The sequence below is a fragment of the Cannabis sativa genome, chromosome 1 (assembly GCF_029168945.1).
Source record: "Cannabis sativa cultivar Pink pepper isolate KNU-18-1 chromosome 1, ASM2916894v1, whole genome shotgun sequence".
Classification (NCBI taxonomy): Eukaryota; Viridiplantae; Streptophyta; class Magnoliopsida; order Rosales; family Cannabaceae; genus Cannabis; species Cannabis sativa.
Window position 1 is genome coordinate 42,012,863 of NC_083601.1, and position 25,772 is coordinate 42,038,634.

Here is a 25,772-nt window from a genome sequence, read left to right on the forward strand (position 1 = left end):
TTATAGGTGGACAAGGCTAATTCAATGTACTCAAAACTTTCAAGAATGCAAAATTATGGCTGGGGAGAACTTAATACAATTGGTGATGTTTCCCTATGTGACAATATGTTTGGAGCTGATTCTTTTTATATTCAAGAAGGTAATTTGTTGCTCTCCATGATATTGTCATGTTTTTAGTGTAATCATTTTCTTCCATTAAGTGTTCATTTAGATGTTTATAGTACACAGACTTCACATCTTTCTTATGATGAATCTTATACTATTTTTGCAAGTCTTATGCATAGTCAATTAGCTATGGTATCCTCTGACAGAAATGCTATGGCTATAGGTTCTGAATGCTGTGAAGATAATGAATTTAAGTTTTCGGCACCAACCACTTGCAGAAATGCGTTGCGTGTAATGCGTGCTATGCAGCTCTCAAAACCTGGTATTCCTTCATTTTTGGTGCTTACGTATGGTTGCTTTAATCTAAGTTGTTATTTTGTGTCTTGGTGCATTAATAAACAAAATATTAATAAAGAACAATATTGTTTGACATATGCACTCCAGTTCTCCTGGAAGGTAGTCCAGGTGTTGGGAAGACTAGTTTAATTGTTGCCTTGGGCAAACTTCATGGGCACAAAGTTGTACGGATAAACTTTTCTGAGCAGGTCTGTAATCTTCAATCATCCTATGGTCTTTTTAATTTTTTAGTAATCTGTGTTGATGCTTTTTTATGGTTGTTTTAAATCCTCATCTGTGCAATTAATACAGTTTATTATGCTTATGTGTAGACTGATTTAATGGACTTGTTGGGGTCAGACTTACCTGTTGAGAGTGATGATGGAATGAAGTTTGCTTGGTCAGATGGAATCTTGTTACAAGTAAAATGGCCTTATCTCTTGAAAGATCAATTGACTTAGTTTACTCTGGGCATGATATAATATTGTCTTCTTTCTTGCATGCTAATATTGCAGGCTTTAAAGGAAGGTTGCTGGGTATTGCTTGATGAGCTTAATCTTGCTCCGCAATCTGTATTAGAGGTACGGCTGAAGCCTTCTGAATTTTTCTCTAGTAAGAACATTGCCCCAGGTTTTTTTTTTCTGTTTTTTTTTTTGTGGATTTACAAGGTGTATTTTTATCAGGGTCTGAATGCTATTTTGGATCATCGAGCGGAGGTGTTTATCCCAGAGCTTGGTCTTACATTCAAGTGTCCATCATCCTTTAGAATCTTTGCTTGTCAAAATCCTTCTTATCAAGGGTGTGGCAGAAAGGGCCTTCCTAAATCTTTTCTCAACCGTTTTACTAAGGTACCTTTTATTAGCTTAGCGTTGAATTTAAGTTGTCATTAAGCGCATGCTTAGCAATTCACTGGTTATAAATGATCTGTCTCTTGTTTCAGGTTTATGTTGATGAGTTGGTTGAAGAAGACTACGATTCAATCTGTAGTTTACGTTTTCCAAATATACCTAGTTCACTGCTTAAAAATTTGATTTTATTTAATAAACGGTTGTATGAGGACACCATGTTGCATCATAAATTTGCTCAGGAAGGTTCTCCTTGGGAGTTCAATCTACGAGATGTGTTCCGATCATGTGAAATTATATATGGTTTGAATGCCCTCCCCCTATTATTTTTTTTGGGATAAGTTATTTGTTTCTAGACAATAATCTTTGTTCTAAGATTCTTGATTCTCATTTTCCTTTTTCCAATTAGGTGCACCGGACAAGTCAAAAGAGTATTGCTTCCTTAACACTGTTTACCTTCAAAGAATGCGCACAGAAGACGACCGCAGACAAGTGCTACATCTATACGAGGAGATTTTCAAAGTAAAGCCATATATAAATCCTTCGCCACGAGTCCAACTCAATTCACAATACTTGATAGTTGGCAATACTTCCATTGAAAGGAAGGGTGTTCAGTCATCTAAAGTTTCTAGTGATTCACTAAAAGTTTTGCCAGCAGTTCGTCAAAGTTTGGAAGCTGTGGCACAATGTATGAAGCATCAATGGCTGTGTATTTTAGTTGGACCAACGTCATCCGGTAAGACCTCCTTGATTAGGTTACTAGCAGAGCTCACTGGCAATGTACTAAATGAATTACATCTATCATCTGGTACGGATATCTCTGAAATACTTGGATGTTTTGAGCAATATAATGCCATCCGGAATTTTCGCTTTGTTGTTAGTCTAGTAGAGTGCTATATGAATGAATATTGCGGTTCAAGCTTGGAGTACTTGCAGAATACTTTAATAAGTGAAGGAGGGTTTATCTCCAAATGGTTTTTTTTCTTAGCCAGTATAAATCATGACGTTTTGTCATGCTTTACTTCTAGTATTGAGGAAGATAGGAAAAGGCTTGTCAATTCTCTTACTCTGCTGGATGAGATTATAGAACAACTCAAATTGGTTATGGAAGAAAGCGCTCTATCACTATCCTGGTCTAGCAGAGAACTTGACAGAGCCACAAGGATAGTTTCCAAGTTACGAGAGTGTCTTCAGAAAAGGTTGTTTTCAGCAAAATTTGAATGGGTTTCTGGGCAGCTAGTGAAGGCGATAGACCGTGGAGAATGGATTGTACTTGAGAATGCGAATTGTTGTAATCCAACGGTACTTCTTTTTTCTTACATTCATCTGTAATATATATTGCATTATGAAATGTTTTTCTGTACATAACTATAATAACTTACTAAGTCATCTTTTTCTTTCCATGGAATTTTCTGTATAGGTTCTTGATAGGATAAACTCCTTGGTTGAGCCATTGGGATCGATTACAATCAATGAGTGTGGTATTGTTGATGGCAAACCAGTTATTCTCCATCCCCACCCTAACTTTCGTATGTTCCTCACGGTTAATCCAACTTACGGTGAAGTTTCTCGAGCTATGCGAAACAGAGGAATTGAAATATTTTTGATGCAGCCTTGTTGGCTACCTGATCAATCCATTGGTTTTGGTTGTGATGAATTTGAACTAAAAGATGTACACAGATTCCTTTCCTTGTCTGGTATTCCCACTGAAAGTTTGGTGCAAGTAATGGCCAAATCACACCTTTATGCTAGAAAGGAAGGCTTACGCTTCAATATTTCAATAACATATCTTGAGCTTTCCCGTTGGGTCCAGTTGTTTCAGCAACTTTTAATGGATGGTAATCAGCCTATCTGGAGCCTTCAGTTGAGTTGGGAGTATGTTTATATATCATCACTTGGTGAGGCTAATGCCAATATTGTTTGTCATGCAAAACATACTTACTTATCTATTACTGGATTTTCCGACTCTTCCTTGTTGGATTCACCTCTGTGTGTGCCTGGAGGATGGCCAATGCCTCTGAAGTTGAGAGATTTTGTTTTGTACCCAAGAGAAAGTACCGTAAAGCAAAATTGCATGTATCTTTCCTTCTTGGCAGCTCAGTATTTGTCATGCAAAGTAAGAGAGGAAGGCTGTGCTTTGTACCAGGATTCAACTGCTAGTGACTATGGAGAACCTGTCCTGATGGATGTGAAGAAGCTACATCAAATTATGTTACCTTGTGATCCAAATTTGACTACTTCAAGCTCTAGCAGTTCTGATGTTGAATTGGCCAAATCAAAGTTGTTGTTTGCTGCCGAATGGGTAATAGAACAGTCCAATGAGGATGATCTAAGGTTGTATCTTCTATGGTTTAGAACGTTTAGCTCTCGGTGCCATGTCTTATCTGAGTTCTCTAATTTAGTTGAAGGGGTTATGAAGCATCCTATTTGGAAGTATATGGTCGACTGCTACCTTAAGTGTACTCCATATCTAATAGATGATGTTGAAAAGTTTCCAACACCAATTCTATCAACTGAGTTGGTTGATGAGGTCTTGCCGAGTAGTGAAAACACAAAGTTCCTGTGTAATGCTATTAAATGTGTGGGTCCTTTGAAGCTTACCTATAGACAGCTAGGTGATGAGTGCAAAAACTTTGACAACAAGGTAATTCGTGGCTTCAAGCCATTACTGGAATTACTGCGGAGTTTTGAGGAGGACTTCCTCAAGAAGCTTGTTGATCCATCTTTCATGCTTGTTGAGTCTCCATCATTTGATATTCTTATTCAAATGTTTTCTAATGTTCTGGAGAACCACATAGATTTCTGGAATAATATTGAAAAATATTCAAGTAATGGAGAAAGGTCAAAGAACACTGAAGAAGACATGGGAAAGCTGCTAATTTCTTGGCGTTTGTTGCTGAGAAATGCTGCAAAATTGAAAGGAATTTGTTCAGAAGCATTTAATCGGTTGCTGGTAAGTTGTGTTTTTCTTCTCTTTCTCTTCCTGTAATGGAATGAGAGCTTGATCAGTTTATTTTCTTTTCCGTAGGACGAGAGTAAGAAGCTGGAAAAGGTTTATTCTTGGCGATTTCATTCAGAGAAATCCTTATTGTGGGTTTATGGTGGTCATCCAAATTTGCCGTCATCTGCTCTTTTATTTGCGAAGCAGCAAGAGCTTCTGAAATTTTGCGAGTCATGCTGGCCAACAGAGACAAGGTCGTTAAGGGAAAGATCATTAAAACCAGGTAAGCTATATTTTAAGTTATGTTTACTTTTCTTACTATCTAAAATAAATAATATGCTTCAAAGTTTTCTGGGTTGATGGTTATTTTTCAGTGGATCATCGTTGGATTGAAACTGTTGCATCATCGAATTCCACACTTCGTTTCCTTGTAATGGAAGGTAGATTTTGTTTTTTTTTTACCAATTTTTTTTTTGGCCTTTTAGTTTGGTGTTTAATGTTCTCAATCTTTTTATGGGTGAATGTTTCTTATCTTTTACAGCACATTGTAATAATTATTATTATTTTATTTGTAACATTTTAATTTCTAGGTGTTTCCATGTTGTACTGTTATGAGGAGGAGCTCCATGTTGTCATGCATCTGGATGAAATGTCTGAGGTGAGTTCCCTTCATTTCGTAGCAGTAAAAGCTGTGCAGCTTCTTTTGCTGCAAGTTTCGCATTTGAAAAAAAAAGGGTTTCTTTCTTCTTTTAACTAACACATATAGGTGCAATGTATACTTAGTTTATGCAAAAGCTTGGGAAATGGTTTGAACAAGCAAAATCAAATTTAGAGAAGCACTTGCAGCATAACAAGCTTGATGTTTCTGGAGCAAATTCATCTACTTTTTGTTCATTCTCCAATGAGATATTGTGTCAAAAATCCGGTTTTGATAGCTGGCGGTGCACTCTTCCTTTTGTTGACACTACAAGCTTCTACTTGGATATGGAGCTGCTTCAGGAGCTATCATCCGCCCATTTGGCTGATTCAAGGGAGTTACAGCTGGTAAAGGTCTACTTAATGTTTATTTTTTATTTTCTGTTTCATTGTTTATCATATGGGTAGTAAGTTTCTCATACTCCCATATCTTTTGTTTTATTTCTCTTATTAATAATACAAGTCCTGCTGTATTGATTAAAAAAATTATTTTATTAGTTATACCTAGGTGGAGTAATGGGTTCTTGTGATCCTTAATTATTTGAAAGCTACGAGACATCTTTGATATTTTTTTCTGATATTTTATCATTTCATGTTGATTCATAATGATTTTTTCCTGGTGAAATTTATTCCTAATTTTAACTGAGTAATATTGTCTCTTGTACTCGTATTTCTCCATGTTAAATTTATCATTTATAATATGTGGTATTATGAGTATTTCCAACTATTTTATGCATTTCATCACAACTTGATTTAGTTCCAAGTGACACGCTGACTTAGTATCAGAATAGAGTACATTACAATTCTGTTGGAAAATTATCTGCATGTTGCTGAAAGATATAAACTAATTTATCTGTCATTTTAGCTATCTTTTCAGTCTGTGTTAGCCATCTGTCAGTTTATAAATCTAACAGTTATTAGATAGTTCCCAAGTGTGGTAGTTGTGTTAAGTGGAAGATGGTGGGCAGGAGCTTTATGCTTGCATTCACCCCCTGTTAACTCTAGAACATATTGTACTATTTGATCTTAAGATGAAATATGTTTTACCATTTTTGAATCTTGTAGTAGGTTGCTCAAAATGTTAATTCTTGTAATGTTGATTTCAGTTTATTGTTACCTGCAGCAGCTCTTTAAGCAATGGTGTTTGTATTTCATTTTTTAAATGTTGTTTTTTTTTGTCAGGATTGGACTAGCGTATCTAATCGCCTGAAGGCTACCTTGAACTTTTCGTTAGTCTTCTCATCAAGGCCCCCGCAAATGTTTTTGCCACATCAAAAAATGTTATCAATACTTGATACATGGACCTCAGTTGATGCAGGTCAATGCATTTCTATTCTAAGTTTTCCTATATCCATCTTTATGTTCTAACACCTGAAATTGATTTGCAGTTAATGCAAAGGTTGCGACCTTTGTGCTTGAGATGTGGTTTAGGTGGCATCAGTTTTTATGGATTTATTGCCCGATTTCTATCAAGGTATGAGTAGCTAGATGTATTCTGTGTCTCCTATAGGAATTTTATTTTCCTTATCTCATTAAGGGGATGGGAATGAGTTAATAATTTGTGTATTATGGTTTGTTGTTGTGATGCAGGAGTTTTCATCTCAAGGAATTCCAGTTCCCGATTCTTTCCAAACAGAAGATATTCCAATACCCGATGCTTCCCAGAAAAAATGTATTTCGTTGCCTGAGATGCTGTTTCAGCCTGTAATGATGAATACAGTTTTCCAAATATTGTAAGATATTTTCTTAATGTAAAAATGCTCTCTAGTCAAGTTTAGATGTTGGATGAAGAAAATATATTGTTGGGTTAGGCAATGATCTAGTTTAGAAAATAACAATAAAAAGTTAAGATGAAGAAAAGAACCTCTATGCAATGTCATTACAAGCACTGTCATGTTTTTGTGAGAAGTATAGCATCTGTATGAACTTTATGCTGTTAGTTACTATATATATGTTCTTATTTGGTTTCTTAAATATAAATGTTGATATTTTATTCGATATTCTCTTTTGGTTCAGGCAAAGTACCACGGCTATCAAAGATTATTTTTCGGGCTCTTTAAAGCTCAAAGTTGCATCATGTAATCTCTGGCGAAGCCTTTTACCTGGATCGGACTTGCCTACTTTTCTTTTATCTGCTGTTCGAGATCTTTTTGAGCAGGTTGTTATGCTTTTGTGTTTAAAATAGATTTACTGTTCCTTACTCTTATTTTTTTAAGTTTTGTTGTGTGTTATTTATTTATTTATTTTTTCTTTTGTATAGATTATAGTTGCACACCAGAAAGCTTTTGATGCTGTTGTTTTCGAACAAATAAAGTCTAATCTCTGTGATCTCCGAACAAGTATGATTGAGGTAAGGATTCAAACATGTGGATTTCATTCTTGTGGATAATGCCATGCAGTTTGAAGTTGTGTAATGGAAGCTATTTTGATTCTTTTTAATCTAGTGTAATCTAGGCATGGTAGCTAATTTTGCTTTGATTGAAAGGGGTATAAATAAGTAATAATGGGCGTGAAGTCATACTAATAATTATCCACGAGGAGTAGATTGAGTTGTTTGATGCCTTGAGATGTGGCGTTCATTTCATTATTGACACCTGGTCGCAAGTAGATTTATTTTTATCATCTAAAACTGAACGTGCAAAGTAGTTTTTTAAACTAGAGATAGACCAATTATAGTTTTTATGTTTATTATTTGTTTCATTTTATTTGTTTTTGTGTTTTGGGTGGAAAATAATCAAGTTGTTGGCTGTGTTTTGGCTAAAGATTGTTAATGTTGTCACTGCATTTTTCCGTTCTATTTTTTTCTTTTTTTGAATATTGGAAGTCCCCGATGTAATTTTCTGTCCATAGTTTTGTACTTCTTTCTTTTCAGTGTTGTAGGTGTGAGAGTAGCTTTTGATGTTTCACTTTGCTGGTCATTTTGGTTCTAATTATTCTTTAGTTACTTAAATAAATTAGTCACCACCAGGAACTAGTATCATTCTCCTGCTCTCTTAATTTATTTCTTATTCTTCCTTACATATTAAGGGGTTGCTGCTAAAGTACTTATGTCTTGGTTAATGATATATGCATTTCATTGTACTCTGAAGAATTTATTGCCTTTTTGATTTATTGATATCTGGTCTACTTATTTACTTCTATACACTGTACTTTTCTCTGGTGTGATAGAATGGAAGTCTGAAGCTTGAAAAGCTCCAGTCCCTCAGATCCCTTATTCTGTCTTCAAGCCATAATGGGCTGAAAATGTCATTGGAGAAGTTTATTGCACCACTGCTCATGGAGCTATATCGTGATTGCTTATCCACTGGTGATTATATTTTTATTATCTTTACAGTTTGAAATTGTGGCTTTATGGTTGTCATAGTATTTTCTATTTGCCTTGTTGAAAAATGAGTGCTTAATCCTTTTTTATTTTAAAAAAAGATCTTACAAGTTCCATATAGACATGAATCTTCTTTTGAACCTAGGATATTTTCTAGATAAGATTCATCTTCAATTTCTCCTCTTATTTTAATGCTTCATATTGATTGTGCTTACATTTACAGACTGCATCTCTAATGCTGGCCCTGCTTGGCTACGCCTTGGGGTTTTACGTTTGAATCTATTGCTTTGCTGTGATGATTTGGATCCAGCTATGAAATACCATTATAAGGATTCACAGCTGTCTGACAAGATATCCTCCTGTAATCTTGAAATTCAGGTATCTTTTGTTCTCCTCCTGTAATCTTGGGTTTTTTTTTCTAATTCTTTTTAACACACACACATATATGCAAGTTACTGTTTTCATCTGGTTTATTGTACTTTATCTGACTTTGCTCATGTAATAACCTCCATAATACAAGTTCAGTTTCTTATAATAACAATTATTTTCACAATAGATACTAAATAGTGTACATCATACACAACTAATGTCTCAAAAATTTCGATCATAGTGACCAGATTCACCAAGATAATCTTAGTTATTATCTGATTGGATCTACCAACATTTCCTACACAAACTGTTACTAAAAGTTTAGCTTTCCCTTTGCCATCACCAACTAGTCTTCGTATGAGTTAAGATGTTTCAATGATTCCTCTTCCTTTTTTCTCCAAAAACAGGTGCGACGGGAATGCAACTCTTTAGCTGGATGGCTTTCAACAAGAGAAGCTGATAAAAAACAAGTGCAAACTTTGGGAAACCTTGAAAAGGAAAAGAGAAGACTGCAAAGAAAGGTTCTATAAAAATGTTCTAATTTTTTTTTGTTATTAGATGATTGCTTCTGTAAGAATCATGCTTTCCTTCTTTTGCATGCTGCATGACCAGAGACGATCATATGTTAGTTAGTCCACGTGGTACAGATGCTAGTAACTCCTTAATGATTTCCTTAATATATTGATTGGCTTAATATTATATGGCATTATTTCCACTTGCATATTTGATGTAAGATAGATGTTGAAAAAATATAGACTATTTGTATGAATCTCATATTTTGTCTTTTGTCTCATCTTTTTAATCTAATGATAAATGACCACTATGCTTTTATTTGGGCTTTAGATTGTGTTTCGCTCCGACTATAGAAAGTTTAAAAACTTAAAACATCGGTGCAATGAGTTTCTTGCGCATGCCTTATCCAAATCATCAGAGTTTTTATGGAGTGATATTGACACCATGAGCTTAGAGCAGATTCCTGACAAAGGGTATAACTGGCAGGTAATTTTCCTTGATTTTCTAATTAACTGTATATTGAATATTGTGAAGTATTTAAGCTTCATTAACTTAGGCTGATGCTTATATTTTTATATTTGTACTTTATTCCGTACGTTAATGTATCTTATCTTATTTTTTTAATCCCATCTTCCAGAATACAGCGACTGCTTTCATTGAAAAGTTATCAGACGACTACCCAGAATACATTGATTTTGTACAACCTGTCCAAGTTGCAGTATATGAAATGAAGTTGGGTTTCTCCTTAGTTGTTTCTAGTCTCATGCAGAAAAAAGCTTTGACTACCATAAAAGAAAAAAGTAGCTCAAGTAGAGTTAATCCATGCAAAATAAATGTGGTTACGGTATGTACCAGAATATTGTTGTTTTGCTAAAGTAATTTCTTCTTTCTTGTTATCTCAGTAACTGACTTTGGGGACCTGGCAGGATTCGATTTATACATTTATGAGATTTCCTTTGGCTTCTTCTCCACAAACTGTATCTATCAATCTGAATAGAGAGCTGCCTGAGTTTCCACCTTACAAAGTAGAAGTCTCAGCAGATTTCTGTGCTGCTGATATGGACGTACTAAAAGAGCTAGTTTCTTTTTCATGTGATGCTGTTACTACTAATGAAACGGTAATTTTTATTTTATTATATAACTTAGTTAAGCTAAGTACAAATCTCATTAATTACAAGTTTCATTGATTAAATCCTATATACATGTGACAGATCTCTCGTACACACCTGGAGGCTTCTCTGTATCAGAATATTCTTTTCCGGACAGCACACTTTGTATCTTGTACACAGATGATTGACTCTGCATCCTTTATGGTATATTTTACTTCACCATTTAAATTACTGTTGGGCTGGTATCTCACAATTCAGTTGTGTTGATAATTTGATTGCATTATAAATCAGATCTTGGATAGTTCTTTTGGAAAGCTCACAGATTTTTGGACGTCCATGAAATTTCAACAAGCTAAAACTAGAGAAGAACAATCTCAGCAGTACAAGTTCAGGACTCGTGCATTTAAGATTGCTAGTATTTTCGAACTTGATATATCGAATCTTGAGAAGTCTTTTGAAGGTGGGAGTTCTTCCGAGATGAAGGAATTCTTTTCCGAATGGAAGGAATCTGTGTCTGATGATCAACATGTTGAAAAGGTAATGAGAATTTTTATGTAGTTGCTGCTTACATCTTTCTTTCTTTTTCATCTATTTAGTCATGAGAATTTTCTCTTATATGCTAAATAAACTTATATTTAGCAGGAGGATGCTTCTAATGAACAAGATAATTCAGATGAAGAATGTAATCCCTTGGAGGAATCCGTTTTGAACAATGTAGTCCATATTCACAACCAGCTTTTTGGGATAAATAGCCTTATCATAAATGTGAGCTCTCGGAAATATAGCTGAATATGTATTTAAATTTTGATGATAATATGAGCATTTGTCTAATGCCTGTTATTATACTGTATTTGCTATGTCTCTTATAAAAATGAGGCTCATGTACTGAACTTGTTATGATAAATTTTAAGTGGGATTTTCAATTTCTTTAGTTCAAAATTTCTGTTTATCTAATTATATGTAGAAATATGATAATGTTGATGGTACAATGTCCATTATATGGATACATAGATTTCATTGATGTTTGATTTTGTCTATGATGATCATGATGATTATTTGCTATTTACATATTTTTCTTCTTTCCAGTCGGGTGCTTATCAAATCTCTGACGAAGATCGATTTCTTTCTTTCATTGACTCGTACACCATTGGGACAAGGATTGTTAGAGGTGATTTTTTTTTAATGTATCCCATGTATTTTTTTCTTTTTCTTGTCCTTATTACTGTTTACTCACAACTTTGTATTTTCAGGCTTAGAAGGTTCATTGTTGTGCAATTTGGATGCCCGTTTAGCTCCAGAGCATTTACTACGTCTTTGTTTGGAGCACAAGCAGAAGTTTGTTCCATCTCACAAGGCTGCCTGCAGATATAACTTCTATAAGGTTTAGCAACTGCTGGTTTTTTATTTTTTATTGTTTATGAAATACATTTGTTCTGTTTGAGTTAACTTTAATTTTTCGTTTTTTGGGGAGTAGGATTCAAATGCTTTGGAGATGTCGAAAATGGTGAAATTACTCCAGCTTTTACAAGAGCGACTTTATTCTCTTTTAAAAGAATGGGAAGATCATCATGAACTTCGGAAGATCTTAAATGTGATTTTGGCGCTCTTGAATATTCCAGTGACCACACCACTGGCTAAGGTATTTTTTTTATTTTTTAAATTTTTACTGCATATTGGGAATCATAGTTCTTGAATATTCCAGTGACCACACCACTGGCTAAGGTATTTTTTTTTTTTTATATACATATATTTAAATGCGTATTGGGAATTATAGTTTTTGCTAGGACATTGAAGTGTACTAATTTAAAAGCTTTTACAGTATGTTTCTATCTGTGTCAGACTACAGAAGCAGTTCCATATGAATACTTGATGTTGGAGCTTTTGCTTATCAAAATAAATTGATTCTCTCTTTTTCTTTTGTGAAGGTGCTGACAGGATTGCAGCTTCTAGTTAATAGTCTTCAGTTACTTCAAGAAAATGGTTCAAAATTTCCAATCTTTGGTAAGAATGGTGTGACTAACTAAATAAATCGTGATGTTCTTAATTGGGAAGGTGGTAGGATTTGGTGCCTGTTTATTTATTTATTTATTTATTTATTGGTTCCTTTAGATCAACTGGAGGATATTCGTATTCTGGTGGAGTCATGGCAAAAGTTGGAGTTTGGGTCGTGGCCAGTTTTGCTTGATGAGGTGTTGCATCAATATGATCTCAACGCAGGAAAGGTAAATCACTGTTTTATTTTTGTGAGCTTGAAGACAACATTGATTTGAGAAGCTTGAAGACAACATTGATTTGAGAAGCTTGATTTTCTTGGGAGGATGGTAGCTATGTTAACATAGTCTATTGTGTACTTTCCTAATAAAATGTTTAAGGTAGATTTAGGAAAGTCATGGTTAGGAATTTAGGGACGTTTATCAATGGGCCAGTTTGATTAAGGCTTCATTCTCTTAGTTTATTTATTTATTTATTTATTATTTTTTAATTTTCTTTCCCCTTAAGCCATATATTGACGATGTTTATCAGTGATTCTCTATTTGAGATTTGGTGTGTATATCTTTTTCTTCCTTGGATTTTTTATTCAAATTTTTGGTTAAAACTTCTGCAATGATTATTCTTGAAAGGACTAGAAGTTTATATGGACTTTCATTGTCTTTCTCATACCTGGTACTCTGCTTGGCGACTGTGTTATTGATCGAACTTACTATAAGACTATCTGAATCATGAGTCACTTATGTTGACCTTCTTTTTCTTTATGTTCACTTTTTAACTTTAGATCTCTGAAAATTCTAGAGATACTGTGACATTTTTATTTATTTATACTATATTAATCTGGTTTCTAATTTTTCTCTCTTAAATTCAGTTGTGGTTTCCTCTTTATCCAATTCTTTTGAAGCAGAGCAGTTCTGGTATGAATAATAATATCCTAAGGTATGTTCAGAACTTGACTGTGATTGTAAGGTTTGTCTTTCAAATGATTTTATTTAATCGCTTTCTTGAGTTGCTGTTGACCACTACATAATGTTCAGCTTGGAGGATTTAATCCAAACATCCAGCATTGGTGAATTTAGAAGACGCCTTCAGCTTCTCTTTGCTTTCCTTGGTCAGACACATATGGGTTCATGTGTAAACTTTTATTCAAGGTGGGATCTCTGCTTTATCTAATTATTGTTGCGTCAAAGTATAGTAAATAATCATTTGAAAGTCATCTTTGCTATGCTTATTTGTTAAATATTTCGACTGATGAATTTTCGTGAAGAGTTATATTAATTGTTAACAAATCTTGCAGCTCGTTTGTGATGGAAAATCTGAAGATTCTATACAACGTTTTTGGCTTTTATGTGCAATTTTTACCACGGTGAGTCTCTTCTTTATAGTTCTTTATATTTCTCCATGACAGTATATATAAATTGGTGATATTATTTTTCCCTTCAGAGTTTCTGAGCACATAGAACATACCAGAAAAGGTATAAAGGAGGAGCTGAAGCAACTTCCGAAACTATGTTCATGGGGCATTAATAACTCAAAGAAGACGAGGCAGAGATTTAAGAAGCTCATACAGAAGTATGATGTGAGTAATACAATTTCAAATTTTGGTAGAGTTTATTGCAAATTCTCAAAGGATCAGATTCTTAATTTTTCTAAGCTATGAAGGTCTAGATGACGATGCTGCCTAACATTTGTAAATATATTTTATAAGAAACTAAGAACGACACAGAGAACTATAGATTGAGGACTGGGATGCCCCTCCTAGCTAGAATAAAATGAACGGAAATCTCTGAACTCTTTGTTGAAGAAACCAAATGAAAAACTAGTTTTAGATTATTGTGCAGGTACCTGTAATTACCAGCTTAATTAAAATATGTAGAGTTTGTAATTGTGACCTTAATTTGTTATTGCAGGATTTTCTGCAACAGCCTGTGATGCTTTTTATTAACAAGGATGCAGAGCAGAAAAAAGGAAAATTTCAAGCAGCACATAGTGAAAAGTTGGTCAGTAGTTGTGCTTCTGATGCGATCCTGCCCGATGATGATGACAGGTTTGTGTTTCTGCTTTATTGGTTTGTTATGTTCTATTCTTTTTAGTTGGGATCAGAATTCTTACACGATGATTATTTTATAAGGTTTATATGGTATGATGATTGGAGAAAGAAAGCAGATGGTGCTTCTAAAAGTTTGAAGCTTGAGTTACTATCTGAAGGTGAGAAATCAAATGGTGCTTCAAAAAGTCCGAAGACTGATTTACCACTTAAAGGTAACGGCTTTTTCTAATTCTTTTTACTAGCAGACTTTACTGTTTCTGTTAGATTTTTTTTTATCTGATGTAATCATAAATTTTTGCATAGCCTAAACTATATTGAAATGGTTGCAGGTATAATTAGACGATGCTCGACTTCCCTTGCCACTAGTCTTTCATACAAGGATGCTTGGAGTGCTGTATTGTGCAAGCTGAACAGAATTTCTAGAATTGCTGTTGATTGTGATGAACTCTGGAACGAAGCAAACAAGGGTCAACAGAAAAGAAGAGCTTTGTCTGAACTTCTGAAGCTTTTAGAAAGCACTGGACTGTCTAGACATAAACCTGTGTTTACAGAGGTAAATCTAAGATTTGGGTACTTTTTATAAGTTGCTTATTTCTGTTCATGATACTGCTCTCTCCCTCTCTCTCTCTCTCTCTCTCTCTCTCTCTCTCTCTCTCTCTCTCTCTCTCTCATGCTTGCATCTATGTAGGATCAAGCTAAATCTTGGTGGTTCCTCGAGCCTTTGCATGAATTTTTGCATTTGTTGCCGGGACAAAATGGACTGACGCATGAAGCCTCTAATGCTGCTTCTGCTAAAAATAAGTTTGTTGCTGAATGGGCTGCAACTACTGAAAATTACTTTAAGAGTGTAGCATCTGTGCTGCTCCTACAGCAGATTTGCCTCAACTGCCACAAAGATATCACTCGTGACCAGGTGTGTTCCCCATTGTAATTGCAAATACTGTATATATTTCGTTCAAGGAAAAATTAGCTAAGTTGTATTAAGGTTTTAATTTTTATTATAGGTTGATAGGTCAGGCTCTTTTCTCCACCAGCTTATTGAAATACAACAAAAGCAGCATAATGCTGCTGTTGTTTTCGCTAAGAATTTGAAGCGTTTTAAAGATTGCATTTCTATTCTGAAAAACTTGTTTTCGAACTGCACCACTACTGATGGTGGAACTCGCACCATGTTTTGTATTGTCCAAAACCAAGATGTCATCTTCAGGTGCATGTGGCAGCAGAAAGTATGTTCCTACCTTGATCCAATTGATTTATGTTTTGGTTCTTTTTTTCTTTTGTAAGATAATAATACTTTCTTAATATTGCAGAAAATATTTGATTGTTTGTGTTCTATATCATATGATGAGTTGTTGTTGCTGAGAACATTTGACAACACACATTTGGAAACATGTGACACGGTGAAAGCTGCGTCACAAGGAATGCTTGCTTTGGTTGAGAAATTCTTTCCTCGTTTTAAGAATTCAAAGGTGTACTTTTCTCATCCATCATTTCAGATCACTTATACACATAGTCCTTGCTCTTTATTGATTTCATTTTATTTTTTGGACAGGAATTGCTGGATAATACTCTTCTTGGCCAAGATAGAGATATTACTAAACTGCCTGCTTCTCCTGATCTTTTAGTTATTTCAAAAGATACGGAAGAAGTGGTAGCGAATAACTTTCGTTTACTTATGGATTTTGAAAATCATCTCGCCATGCATAGGGAGGATGCAAATAGAAGCTCTGTTAAAACAACTTTGCTCGGGCATTTTCAGGAAGTGCTAAAGAAGGTATTTTGCATGTTTCTTACGCTTGGATTTTGTTGAGTGCTTCAGTGTAAAGTTGACAATAACTTGCAGATTTGATTTGGGGTCCATTGAGATTAAATTTACTTTTGAATTATGAAATTTTGTAGGGAAAAATAGTGGAAGAGGAATTCAAATTGGCAACAAAAGAGAAAATTGAAAATGCTTCAAGTGAGATACACGAAGAGTACACATCCGACAGAATCTTTTCTGAACTTGAAGCTGAATTTCTTCTTGCTATTAAAAGTGCATTTGAGCATATTAAGGAGGCAATGGAAAATTATAGCGTAGCAGATGAGTCACTTGGGAGTATCACCTCTTGGAGATTTCTATTCGAGTCATTAGCTATGAATTTGAGCTTCGAACATTTATGTAGCCAGCTTCTACGGGTCATATCTTGTGCTGTAAGTTTAACTGGCTTGTCCTCTGCAATAAATATATATATACACTAATTATCTTTCTAAATACCTGATAATGGATCTGATCTTCTTTGCTCAGAAAAAACTGCTGAATCAGTTCGGGGATAAGTGTTACAATGTTTATGCTCAACTTGAGCACCTGCACTTGTTTTTGGATCTTATGTCAAATTTCGGTGATGGTCTGTTGCAAGAACAGCTAGACATGCATAAAACAGTTAGTCTATTCCTACCTCCCACTCTTGAACATTATTTATGTGACCATTGAAATTTGTACTTCGCTGCATGTTTTTAACATCATCTTGTACTTGTGTGGTAGGTTTCTGCTGTGATTTGTGTGCTTGCAGATGTTCTGGCTTCTTTGTATTCAAAAGGCTTTGGCATCTGCAATGAAGATCAAGTCGATGATGCTTCATGTGATTCATTTCAAGATGCAAGTGGAACAGGAATGGGAGAGGGTGAAGGGAAGAATGATGTCAGTGATCAGATAACTGATGAAGATCAGCTTCTTGGGGCATCTGATAAGGTATAATCAAGTTGGAAAATATATATGCTCTAAATTTTTTATGTTCTAATTATTTATCTAACATGGTGCTAAAATGTTTTTCAACTTTCCTTTTGTGTTTTTGTAGCAAAATGAAGAACAAGATGCTTCTGGTGAAGTCCCCAATAAGAATGATAAAGGTATTGAAATGGAGCAAGATTTTGATGGTAAATTATCTGATGTCAGTGAGGATTCTGAAGAAGATATGGATGACGATGGAGAGGAGGAGCAACTAGAATCTACAATGGGAGAAACTGGAGTTGATAGTGAAGTAGTTGATGAGAAACTGTGGAATAAGGAGGAGGATGAAAATCCAAATAATTCAACTGAGAAATATGAATCAGGGCCTTCAGTTAAAGATGCTGATAAAAGCTCCCGTGAGCTTAGAGCCAAGGATGATTCTTCTCCGACAGCGGACGAAGATGGGGAGCTCAATCCTGAAGATGCTGATAAACTAGATGGTGAGACTGGAAAAGAGGACGATCTTTGTGATGATGATGGGGATGACATAGATGATGCCAACTTGGACAAAGAAGAAGCATTTGCAGATTCTACAGGTTTGAAGCCTGATGACTTGGAGCAGAGTTTGGAAGAAGAAATGGACTTGGATAAAGAGGATGTCGTAGATTCTGTAGAAGATGCAGGTCCTGAAGAGCAGGAGGAACTTACTGATACTGGAAACTGTGAGGAAGAGAATCCTTGTCCAGATGATGAAGCAATGGAAGATGCAGAAACGGGAGACCTGGATATGAGTTCTGAAATGGAGGAACTAGATAAGGATCAGGAACAGAATGCTGAGACGAATACATCTGGATCCAAGAGTGAAATGTCTGGACTGGGGATTTCGGACAATCTTGGTAACAATGTCCCCAACTCAGAATCACAATCTCAACCCAATGGGGATTTGCAAGAGTCAGATTCAAATAATATGGTACCAGAATCAAACTGGTCAAACAGCAATGACACTCATAGCGGACTTGCTCCTTCCAGAGGTTTACCATCCAGCAATACCTCTGAGCTGGATAAAATGGATTCTGAGTTATCAAACAGTAAGCGAGAGACTGGAGATCAACCACAGACCCAATTACCTTCCAATGAGACGTCCTCAGTGCAGAAAAGCCAACCAAATCCTAATCGCAGTCGTGGTGATCCATACAAGGAGTGGAAAGAAAGAGTGAAAGTATTTGTTGATCTCGTGGCAGATGAAACTGAAGCTCTGGATGAAATCCACGATGATAATGCAGATGAGTTTGGATATGTCCCTGAGTCTGAAATGGGAACATCCCAAGCATTAGGTCTTGCAACAACAGAGCAGATAGACACTAATGTCAATAGCAACAAAACCAATGAAAATGAACCAACCGCAAATAAAGATGACACAACAGAAATGGAAATTGAGGAGGAGAATTCTGAACCTCACCCTGTGAAGAATGGTTCTTCTTTTTCTAAAAGTAAGATTGAGGATAAAATGACTCCCTCAGAAATGGAGGTGACTCCTATGGTAGAATCTGATGAAGTTCAAGCTTATGATGATAATGCCTTAGCAGGCTTATCTGATGGTTTGGTGTCTGTCAGAAAGGCTTTCTTCAATGACGGGGTAGATCAGCTCAATAAGCTCTCAATAAATGATGAGGAGTTGGGAAAAGCCCAAGATCCTGAGGATACTTCTATTGATTCTGTAGCTAACTCTACTGCTCTATGGAGAAGATATGAGTTGCTCACAACAAGGTTGTCTCAGGAGCTAGCTGAGCAGTTGCGACTTGTTATGGAGCCAACACTGGCTAGTAAGCTCCAAGGTGATTACAAGACTGGCAAACGGATAAACATGAAGAAGGTAAACAAACTGAACTTTACAGACTTTTGTACCTTTTTTTTGCTATGCCCTAGTTATTAAATATTTAATGCTTTTTTATGAGCAGGTTATTCCATATATAGCAAGTCATTTTCGGAGGGATAAAATATGGCTCAGAAGGACTCGGCCAAACAAGCGTGACTATCAAGTTGTCATTGCAGTAGATGATTCCCGTAGCATGTCTGAGAATTGTTGTGGGAATGTTGCCCTTGAAGCTTTGGTTGCAGTATGCCGTGCCATGTCTCAACTGGAAATGGGGGATCTAGCTGTAGCAAGTTTCGGAAAGAAGGGTAATATCAGGTTACTTCATGATTTCGGTCAGCCCTTTACTGGAGAGGCTGGGGTCAAGGTGAGCATAAATTGCTTTAAACTCAAAATTTCCATTTGCTTTTTACCAATTTTTACTGCTTTCTGGTTTTCAAAGGTGTGTATGTTATTTTATCGTCGTCTTTGTTGTATATCTCAGATTGTCTCCAATTTCACATTCAAGCAAGAAAATACAATTGCTGATCAGCCAGTGCTTGATCTGTTGACGTATTTACATAAAAAACTGGATTCAGCAGTTGTTAAAGCAAGACTCCCATCTGGTCAGAATCCACTACAGCAGCTTGTTTTAATTATTGCAGATGGACGGTTAACTGAGAAGGTATTTTGCTTTACTGATGCTTTCCTTCTCCAACTGTTCAAATCTTTTTGTTTGTTGCTTTGTCTGATTGTTTATCAAATTAATATCTGTAGGAGAAACTGCGGCGCCAGGTCAGGCATTTTTTGAGTAGGAAGCGTATGGTTGCATTTTTGATACTCGATAGTCCACAAGACTCTATTATGGATATCCCGGTAATTACCTTTGCTCCTAGTTAACCATTAGTCAAAGACTTGAGAATTATATTAGTGATGAATAGACTAAATAAGATACGTGCTTCATATACATGTATTTCTAAAGAATTTTCCTATTTTTTCTTAAAAAAAATTATATTAATGCAAAAGGGATTCTATTATTAAAGTTTGTTTTCTGGGATTTCAGGAAATAATATCTTGGAAAGATGGACCGCCTTATCCCAAGTACATGGATTCTTTTCCTTTCCCTTACTATATTGTTCTAAGAAATATTGAGGCACTCCCCAGAACACTTGCTGACTTATTAAGACAGGTAATATATTTCTCAATTTAGTTACATTTGATTTTGTTCCAAATTTTTGGGGTATATAGTCTGAAATGTTTTTGTGGTCGATGGTTGCAGTGGTTTGAGTTAATGCAGTATTCGAAGGAGTAAACTCACTCAGTTCGGCTAAAAATGTTCAATTGGTGCGTGGTGAGATTGCATCTCTTACCCTATGTTGGTAAGAGTCGGCCTCATGATAGCTTGTCTACACATGCTGTAGGTTCTTCATTTTTGACTTAGCCTGATTATTATCATTCTTTTCAAGTTATCATGTATATTATTTATTCATTGTATATATCTCATACCCAATTTTGTTGAAATATTACATATTTAATTTCTCGAGGCCCGTTGGCAATCTCATGATAACATGTCCAGAATTTTGATACATATAAATATAGTAAATGCACCTTTTGATAATCTATCATCTCATTAATAACATCACATGTCGGTATTTCTTTTCAAGGAAAAATTATATTAAAAAGAGTCGCAGTTTATATTTAAAGTAAGTAAATATAATTATACTATTGAATTATTGAATTTTATTAAATTTGTAAACATGTAATGTATATTTTGTGTGTGTTAAAGTTGCTGAAAAAATAGAATTCGTCTCATTTTGTATTTTTGTATGATTTTGTCATATATGGCTAATTTATAAGAGGACGACGACACTCTTTAATGTTGTGTATGGCTAATTTATAGAAGGGTGATGTCATGCCTCTCAAATTAAAGAAAAGTAGGGAGTGGAGTGTTTGGCATTGTTTTCAGTTTATAGACTCAAAATATAAGACGCTTTGACTAATGTTTTTTAATCTGATTTTAGATTTTTCTTTAACTAAAATAATAATAATAATATGATTTTAGATTTGGACCTAGGACTTGAACCTTTATTGGAGCCAGATCAGACATGTAACCTTGACTCAGCCAGGATCCTTGACCGAGACACGGACTCGATCTTGCTTGGACTCCAGCCTTGGCCTTGACCTCAGAGGGCCGGCCCAAGCATTGGGCAGCTTGGGCCATTGCACAAGGCCCCTATTTTTTTAAGGCCAATTTTTTTTTTTTAATTTTTTTTTTTTTTTAAAAAAAAAGGCCTATTTTTTTTTACTATTATTTATACATAAATAAAAAAAATTTAATTGAAAATTTATGAAGTAATTTTTTTTTTTTTTTTAAAAAAAGCTACTAATAGAATTGTAGTTTTAATGTACATGGTTTTTTTTTTTTTTTTTTTTTTTTTTTTTTCTAAAGGGTTTAATTTTAAAATTTTAAAATTTCGCACAAGGCCCCCAAAATGCTTGGGCCGGCCCAGACTCCAACTTGGTTTGGACTCCAACCCCAGACCTCGGACCTCAGTCCAGACCTTGAGCCCCACACCCCGACCCTAACCCGAGTATTATTTTCTTGGGATTTTTACGTTAAGTATTGATGTGAAAATTAAGATTAGGATCCAAAGCATTTTCTTCTCCAGATTATACAATTTTATTTTATTTTTGGAAAATTTATCATATATACCCATCTAACGAATAATTTGACACTTTATGAAAAATAACCTTTTGATTATTATGGATAGAAATAAATTTATGAGTGGAGAATATTAATTACTAAAGTTTTGTTCTTTCATGGTAGCTGTGTTCATTTAAAGTAATTCTTCCAAGTTGCTTTAAAAAAAGAAAATTCTTCCAAGTGAGTTGTCAGTATCATTTAACCATAATCGTCTCTAATGGAGCTTTTACCTATGAAAAAGTGATATACATCATAGAGCTTCGACAGAACTCTATTCTCCCCTTATCACCCACTTTTGGCCATTCTATCTCGCTCAAAATAAAAGAACACTGTTATTAGCTATTGCTATCTAGTAGTACTAACACGAATTGATTATATATATCTTATCTAAGATGAAAACCCCTAGGAAAACAAAAATATCTATTTCATCAGCTGAGCCCTCTCTCCTATTAGATCTCTCAATTATTGCAACAACAGTTTCATCATGACGACATTAACAGAAATCGAAACTGGGAGTCAGAGAGATCACTATGATGATTATAAAACTATGATGATCAAGCTTTATGAGGCTGCAGTGAAAGGATGTGTAGAGACACTGAACTCATTGCTTGAAGAAGATAGACTCCTTCTAAGTAAGATTTCATTCACTCGTTTCGTTGAAACACCTTTACACATCTCATCACTACATGGCCATGTTGATTTCACTAAACAACTTCTTAACCACAAACCAAAACTGGCATCTAAGCTAGACCACCACAAACGCTCACCGCTTCACTTGGCTGCCTCAGAAGGACACGTGGAGATAGCCCGAGCCTTGTTACACACAAATAAAGATGTATGCATGGTTGAAGACAATGATGGGAGAATACCTCTCCACTATGCTGCCATGAATGGTTGTGTCGACTTGATTCATCTACTCCTTATTAGCGCAGGAGTGGAATCAGTTTGTCAAAAGCTTCCAAGTGGGGAAACAGCACTGCATCTTTGTGTTCAACATAACCATTTGGAGGCTCTGAAATTGTTAGTAGAATCAACAGTACTCTCACTGAGTCTTAATAATAGCACAGAAGTACTCAATGCAAAAGTGGTTGAAAGTGGTAACACCATTTTGCATCTAGCAGTCATCCAGAGGCAGGTTGAGGTAAGCAGCTTTTTTATTAGCTTCTACAATTTTTATTAATTTTTTTTTTATAAAATAATTTGATTTTAATGATATCCAAATCTATCTTATTTCATTCAATTTTACTAACGTAATGATTGTCCTTGTTTTAAATCGTGCTCCCGAACTTTGATATATTAAATTGTGAACCTCCTAAGCTTTCTTCCATGTTATACTTCTGTTAGTAAAATTGAACAAAAGTTTTTGATTCAACAATCTCAATAGTTCATGTTAGAGAGTTTCACATTGCTAATGTGTGGAAAGATAGTAGAATATATATAAGATGAATGGGCTACTCCTCCCATTGCCAATTGGTTTTGAGATGCAATATCATTCACTTTATCACAAATCCTAACAGTTCAAGAAGAACTTTTATAAAAGTTCGAAAAACATGATTTGGTACATGTCTAAGTTCGTGGAGTAAATCCTAAATTTAGCCATTTTAAAAATACTACATGTTTCTTTTGATAAAGGGCTTTATTTATTATTTTTTTTTTTCTAAGAGGCACAAAATCTCATGATTGTTAACTGCATATACATATATAAATATATATCCAGACTGTAGAGTACTTACTTTCTATTGCCGAGATGGAGAAGGACATCTTGAATAGGAAAGGTTATAAGGCCTCTGATCTCCTTGACGACCAACCAAATGACTTCAACACCTACCAACTCCAATGTGTGATGAATGTGAAGCAACCAACGTCTACATGTCATAACATTACAAATAGTAAGAATAACAATAAATCATTATTGAGAAAGCAATGGATTAGTATGCACCTAAGGAAACATAGGAGGGAATGGTTGAAAAATGTAGAAGGATCAATCATGGTGGTGGCAACTCTCATTGTGGCCACCACATTTCAGGCGGCAGTTAACCCTCCCGGCGGTGTCTGGCAGCAAACATACAACACCACCAAAGCAATTGAAGACTCAACTGATTGCAGCATCGAAACATGTGGACACAAAAATGGTACTTGCACTGAAAGAAAGATATGTTATGCAGGAACTTCGATAATGGCTCAAATCGATGACTACCATTATGCCTTATTTGTATGGTTCAACAGCATAGCTTTCTTGGCTTCTCTAAGTATCATAATTTTGATTATTGGGGGAGTACCTATCAACAATAAGTTTTGCATTTGGCTCTTTGATTTGGTATTGTTTGCCACTCTATTTTGCGTGGGTCAGTCTTTCTTATATGCCAATATCTTAGTGACTCCCGATTATGGTGATTATTATGAAAGCCTTAATACGGTGTACAATTGCTCCATTTATGTGTGGGAGGGGATGTTTGTGCTCATGGGAGCTTGGCATGTTGCTTACCTTGTTATTAAGCTTCAAAAATGGTTGCCCAAGCACAAGCACAAGCACAACCAAGAGAAATAAAATTGAACTAAGAAAAGAATTTCAAAATCTTAATAAAAAAGTTTTAGAATTAAATATAATAAAATGTAAAAGAACACATAGTTATTATGTTAAAATAACTTTTATGTAATGGTATTTTATATTTTTACCTTACAAATAGTTGCAGGATGGTTCAAATCTCAAGAATAATATTTTAGTTCTTTTTTAAAAAAATAATGTAAAAGTGAAGTATTAAACTTGTGATGTCCTTAAACTTTTAAAAAATATTTACTACTATACCAAACAACCTTATTTAATATTATGACCAACTCAAAAAATTTATTTAGACTTAAACTCCAAATAGTTTAGGATAGGTCCTACTTTCAGGTGAGACAATAGTCTAAGGTGCCTTATAATTAATTGATATTTTGTTAGCTTATTTTTTATTAAAAAAAATGTAGTGTAATGGTATTAGTGTATTAGTGTACGTGTTAATGCAAGTTAGGTTAGTGTTAATATGTTAGTTAACTTTATTTTAAGTGTTAGTTAGGACTCTAACTAACCATTGTAATTTAGCTATATAGCTATTGTAAACTAATAATTGATTAATGAGAATAATTTTTTTCTCTAACTCAAATCGTTTCTCAATATAGTATCAGAGCATTTCGTTTATTTTTAATTTTTTTTGAAGAATCTTTGTCATTCTCCCTGATTCTTTGAAGGTTTCAATATTTCGACTTTTCATTGTGGATCATTGTCCAAATTTAGTGGTTTTTTCTCACAAACTTTCTATTTAACTAGATCACAACAACTTCTTACTTTGGCGTGTACTGCGATTCGAGGTCACGATCTCTCCAATTTCATCTCCTCCACAATTTGGCCGCTGAGACGATTTCTCATTGAGCTGTATGAGACTCCAGGTACTGTTAATACTGCATATTCTCATTGTAAAATTCTATTTACTAATACAACAATGTTTGATTTCTGCAATGCATGTTGTCAAGAAAAAATTCATATATTTCCTTTTCCCACTTCTCACACTTTATATGATAGGCCTCTTCAATTAATTCATTTCGATGTTTGGGGTCCTTCCCCTACTCTCTCATCAGTGGCTATAAATACTACGCACTTTATAAATGCATTTTCTAAACATACTTGGGTTTTTCTGCTAAAATGTAAGTTAGAACTTTTACCAACTTTTCTCAACTTTAAAACTCAAGTCAAAAATGAATTTTATTGCAAAATCGAAGCTTTCCAAGCTAATTGTTGAGGTGAATTTCAGGGTTTTTAAAAGACCTTTCTTGCTTGTATTTCTCACAAAGTGTTGCCCCACCAGATTACTCAGATTTTGTTGATAAGTTTAATTTTAAATATTGTTTGTTGGATATTGATTTTCTGAGGTTTTGAATTAGTGAGGTGCTAATAAGTTGTTACTAACCAAATGGTAATAATTTTGAATTGTGTGTTAAACTTTAAGTTTCTATATTAATTTTATTTTGAAGACTGTCATTCTAATATGATTTTATTTTTTGGTTTTGGTATAGCGATGTTTTATTTTTTTTTTAGATTTTTGCTAGCTTTGGCGGCAACTATTAATAAAGGGAAGGGTATTTCAGTGTGATGAGTATGTTATTTGAAGACGTTATAGCTATATTATCTAAATTTTCGGGAGTAGTTTTCTCCCATGTGGTTCACATTAACTATTTAGCAGTCCATGATTTGACA

General features: G+C 34.8%; 2 protein-coding genes across 3 annotated transcripts in view; both read left to right on the plus strand.

Annotated features, from left to right (window-relative positions):
* LOC115707032 (midasin) overlaps positions 1-20,455 on the plus strand; it is a 32,334-nt gene extending 11,879 nt beyond the window's left edge. The window contains exons 26-77 of one of the 2 annotated variants that reach the window (XM_030634841.2): positions 7-139; positions 329-427; positions 550-650; positions 774-863; positions 957-1,022; positions 1,125-1,289; positions 1,382-1,589; positions 1,696-2,588; positions 2,707-4,239; positions 4,315-4,510; positions 4,602-4,667; positions 4,818-4,885; positions 5,011-5,271; positions 6,106-6,241; positions 6,312-6,397; positions 6,514-6,656; positions 6,940-7,081; positions 7,184-7,273; positions 8,092-8,230; positions 8,469-8,623; positions 9,022-9,135; positions 9,458-9,613; positions 9,765-9,971; positions 10,054-10,245; positions 10,339-10,440; positions 10,528-10,773; positions 10,876-11,001; positions 11,323-11,404; positions 11,487-11,617; positions 11,711-11,875; positions 12,162-12,237; positions 12,346-12,458; positions 13,097-13,164; positions 13,263-13,376; positions 13,523-13,591; positions 13,669-13,804; positions 14,136-14,272; positions 14,357-14,487; positions 14,605-14,828; positions 14,964-15,188; positions 15,280-15,501; positions 15,586-15,744; positions 15,828-16,049; positions 16,175-16,468; positions 16,563-16,697; positions 16,800-17,006; positions 17,113-18,858; positions 18,944-19,225; positions 19,343-19,522; positions 19,615-19,713; positions 19,901-20,026; positions 20,117-20,455. In XM_030634841.2, the coding sequence (XP_030490701.2) occupies positions 7-139; positions 329-427; positions 550-650; positions 774-863; positions 957-1,022; positions 1,125-1,289; positions 1,382-1,589; positions 1,696-2,588; positions 2,707-4,239; positions 4,315-4,510; positions 4,602-4,667; positions 4,818-4,885; positions 5,011-5,271; positions 6,106-6,241; positions 6,312-6,397; positions 6,514-6,656; positions 6,940-7,081; positions 7,184-7,273; positions 8,092-8,230; positions 8,469-8,623; positions 9,022-9,135; positions 9,458-9,613; positions 9,765-9,971; positions 10,054-10,245; positions 10,339-10,440; positions 10,528-10,773; positions 10,876-11,001; positions 11,323-11,404; positions 11,487-11,617; positions 11,711-11,875; positions 12,162-12,237; positions 12,346-12,458; positions 13,097-13,164; positions 13,263-13,376; positions 13,523-13,591; positions 13,669-13,804; positions 14,136-14,272; positions 14,357-14,487; positions 14,605-14,828; positions 14,964-15,188; positions 15,280-15,501; positions 15,586-15,744; positions 15,828-16,049; positions 16,175-16,468; positions 16,563-16,697; positions 16,800-17,006; positions 17,113-18,858; positions 18,944-19,225; positions 19,343-19,522; positions 19,615-19,713; positions 19,901-20,026; positions 20,117-20,149 (11,289 nt within the window). In that variant the 3' untranslated portion in view covers positions 20,150-20,455. The remainder of the gene's footprint in view (positions 1-6; positions 140-328; positions 428-549; positions 651-773; positions 864-956; positions 1,023-1,124; positions 1,290-1,381; positions 1,590-1,695; positions 2,589-2,706; positions 4,240-4,314; positions 4,511-4,601; positions 4,668-4,817; positions 4,886-5,010; positions 5,272-6,105; positions 6,242-6,311; positions 6,398-6,513; positions 6,657-6,939; positions 7,082-7,183; positions 7,274-8,091; positions 8,231-8,468; positions 8,624-9,021; positions 9,136-9,457; positions 9,614-9,764; positions 9,972-10,053; positions 10,246-10,338; positions 10,441-10,527; positions 10,774-10,875; positions 11,002-11,322; positions 11,405-11,486; positions 11,618-11,710; positions 11,876-12,161; positions 12,238-12,345; positions 12,459-13,096; positions 13,165-13,262; positions 13,377-13,522; positions 13,592-13,668; positions 13,805-14,135; positions 14,273-14,356; positions 14,488-14,604; positions 14,829-14,963; positions 15,189-15,279; positions 15,502-15,585; positions 15,745-15,827; positions 16,050-16,174; positions 16,469-16,562; positions 16,698-16,799; positions 17,007-17,112; positions 18,859-18,943; positions 19,226-19,342; positions 19,523-19,614; positions 19,714-19,900; positions 20,027-20,116) is intronic. The other variant, XM_030634843.2, reaches the window with a different exon arrangement.
* Positions 20,456-21,397: 942 nt separating this feature from the next.
* On the plus strand, positions 21,398-24,230 carry LOC115707153 (ankyrin repeat-containing protein BDA1). Its single transcript, XM_030635019.2, has 2 exons — positions 21,398-22,682; positions 23,259-24,230. Exons 1-2 carry the CDS (start codon positions 22,026-22,028, stop codon positions 24,087-24,089), a joined length of 1,488 nt encoding a protein of 495 aa, XP_030490879.2. The 5' UTR covers positions 21,398-22,025; the 3' UTR covers positions 24,090-24,230.
* Positions 24,231-25,772: the final 1,542 nt, after the last annotated feature.

Bases quoted from the DNA above. Each gene is read 5' to 3' on its own strand.
- LOC115707153 (XM_030635019.2), top strand. From the start codon at position 22,026: ATGACGACATTAACAGAAATCGAAACTGGGAGTCAGAGAGATCACTAT. The intron at 22,683-23,258 runs GTAAGCAGCTTT...ATATATATCCAG, and splicing joins TCATCCAGAGGCAGGTTGAG to ACTGTAGAGTACTTACTTTC.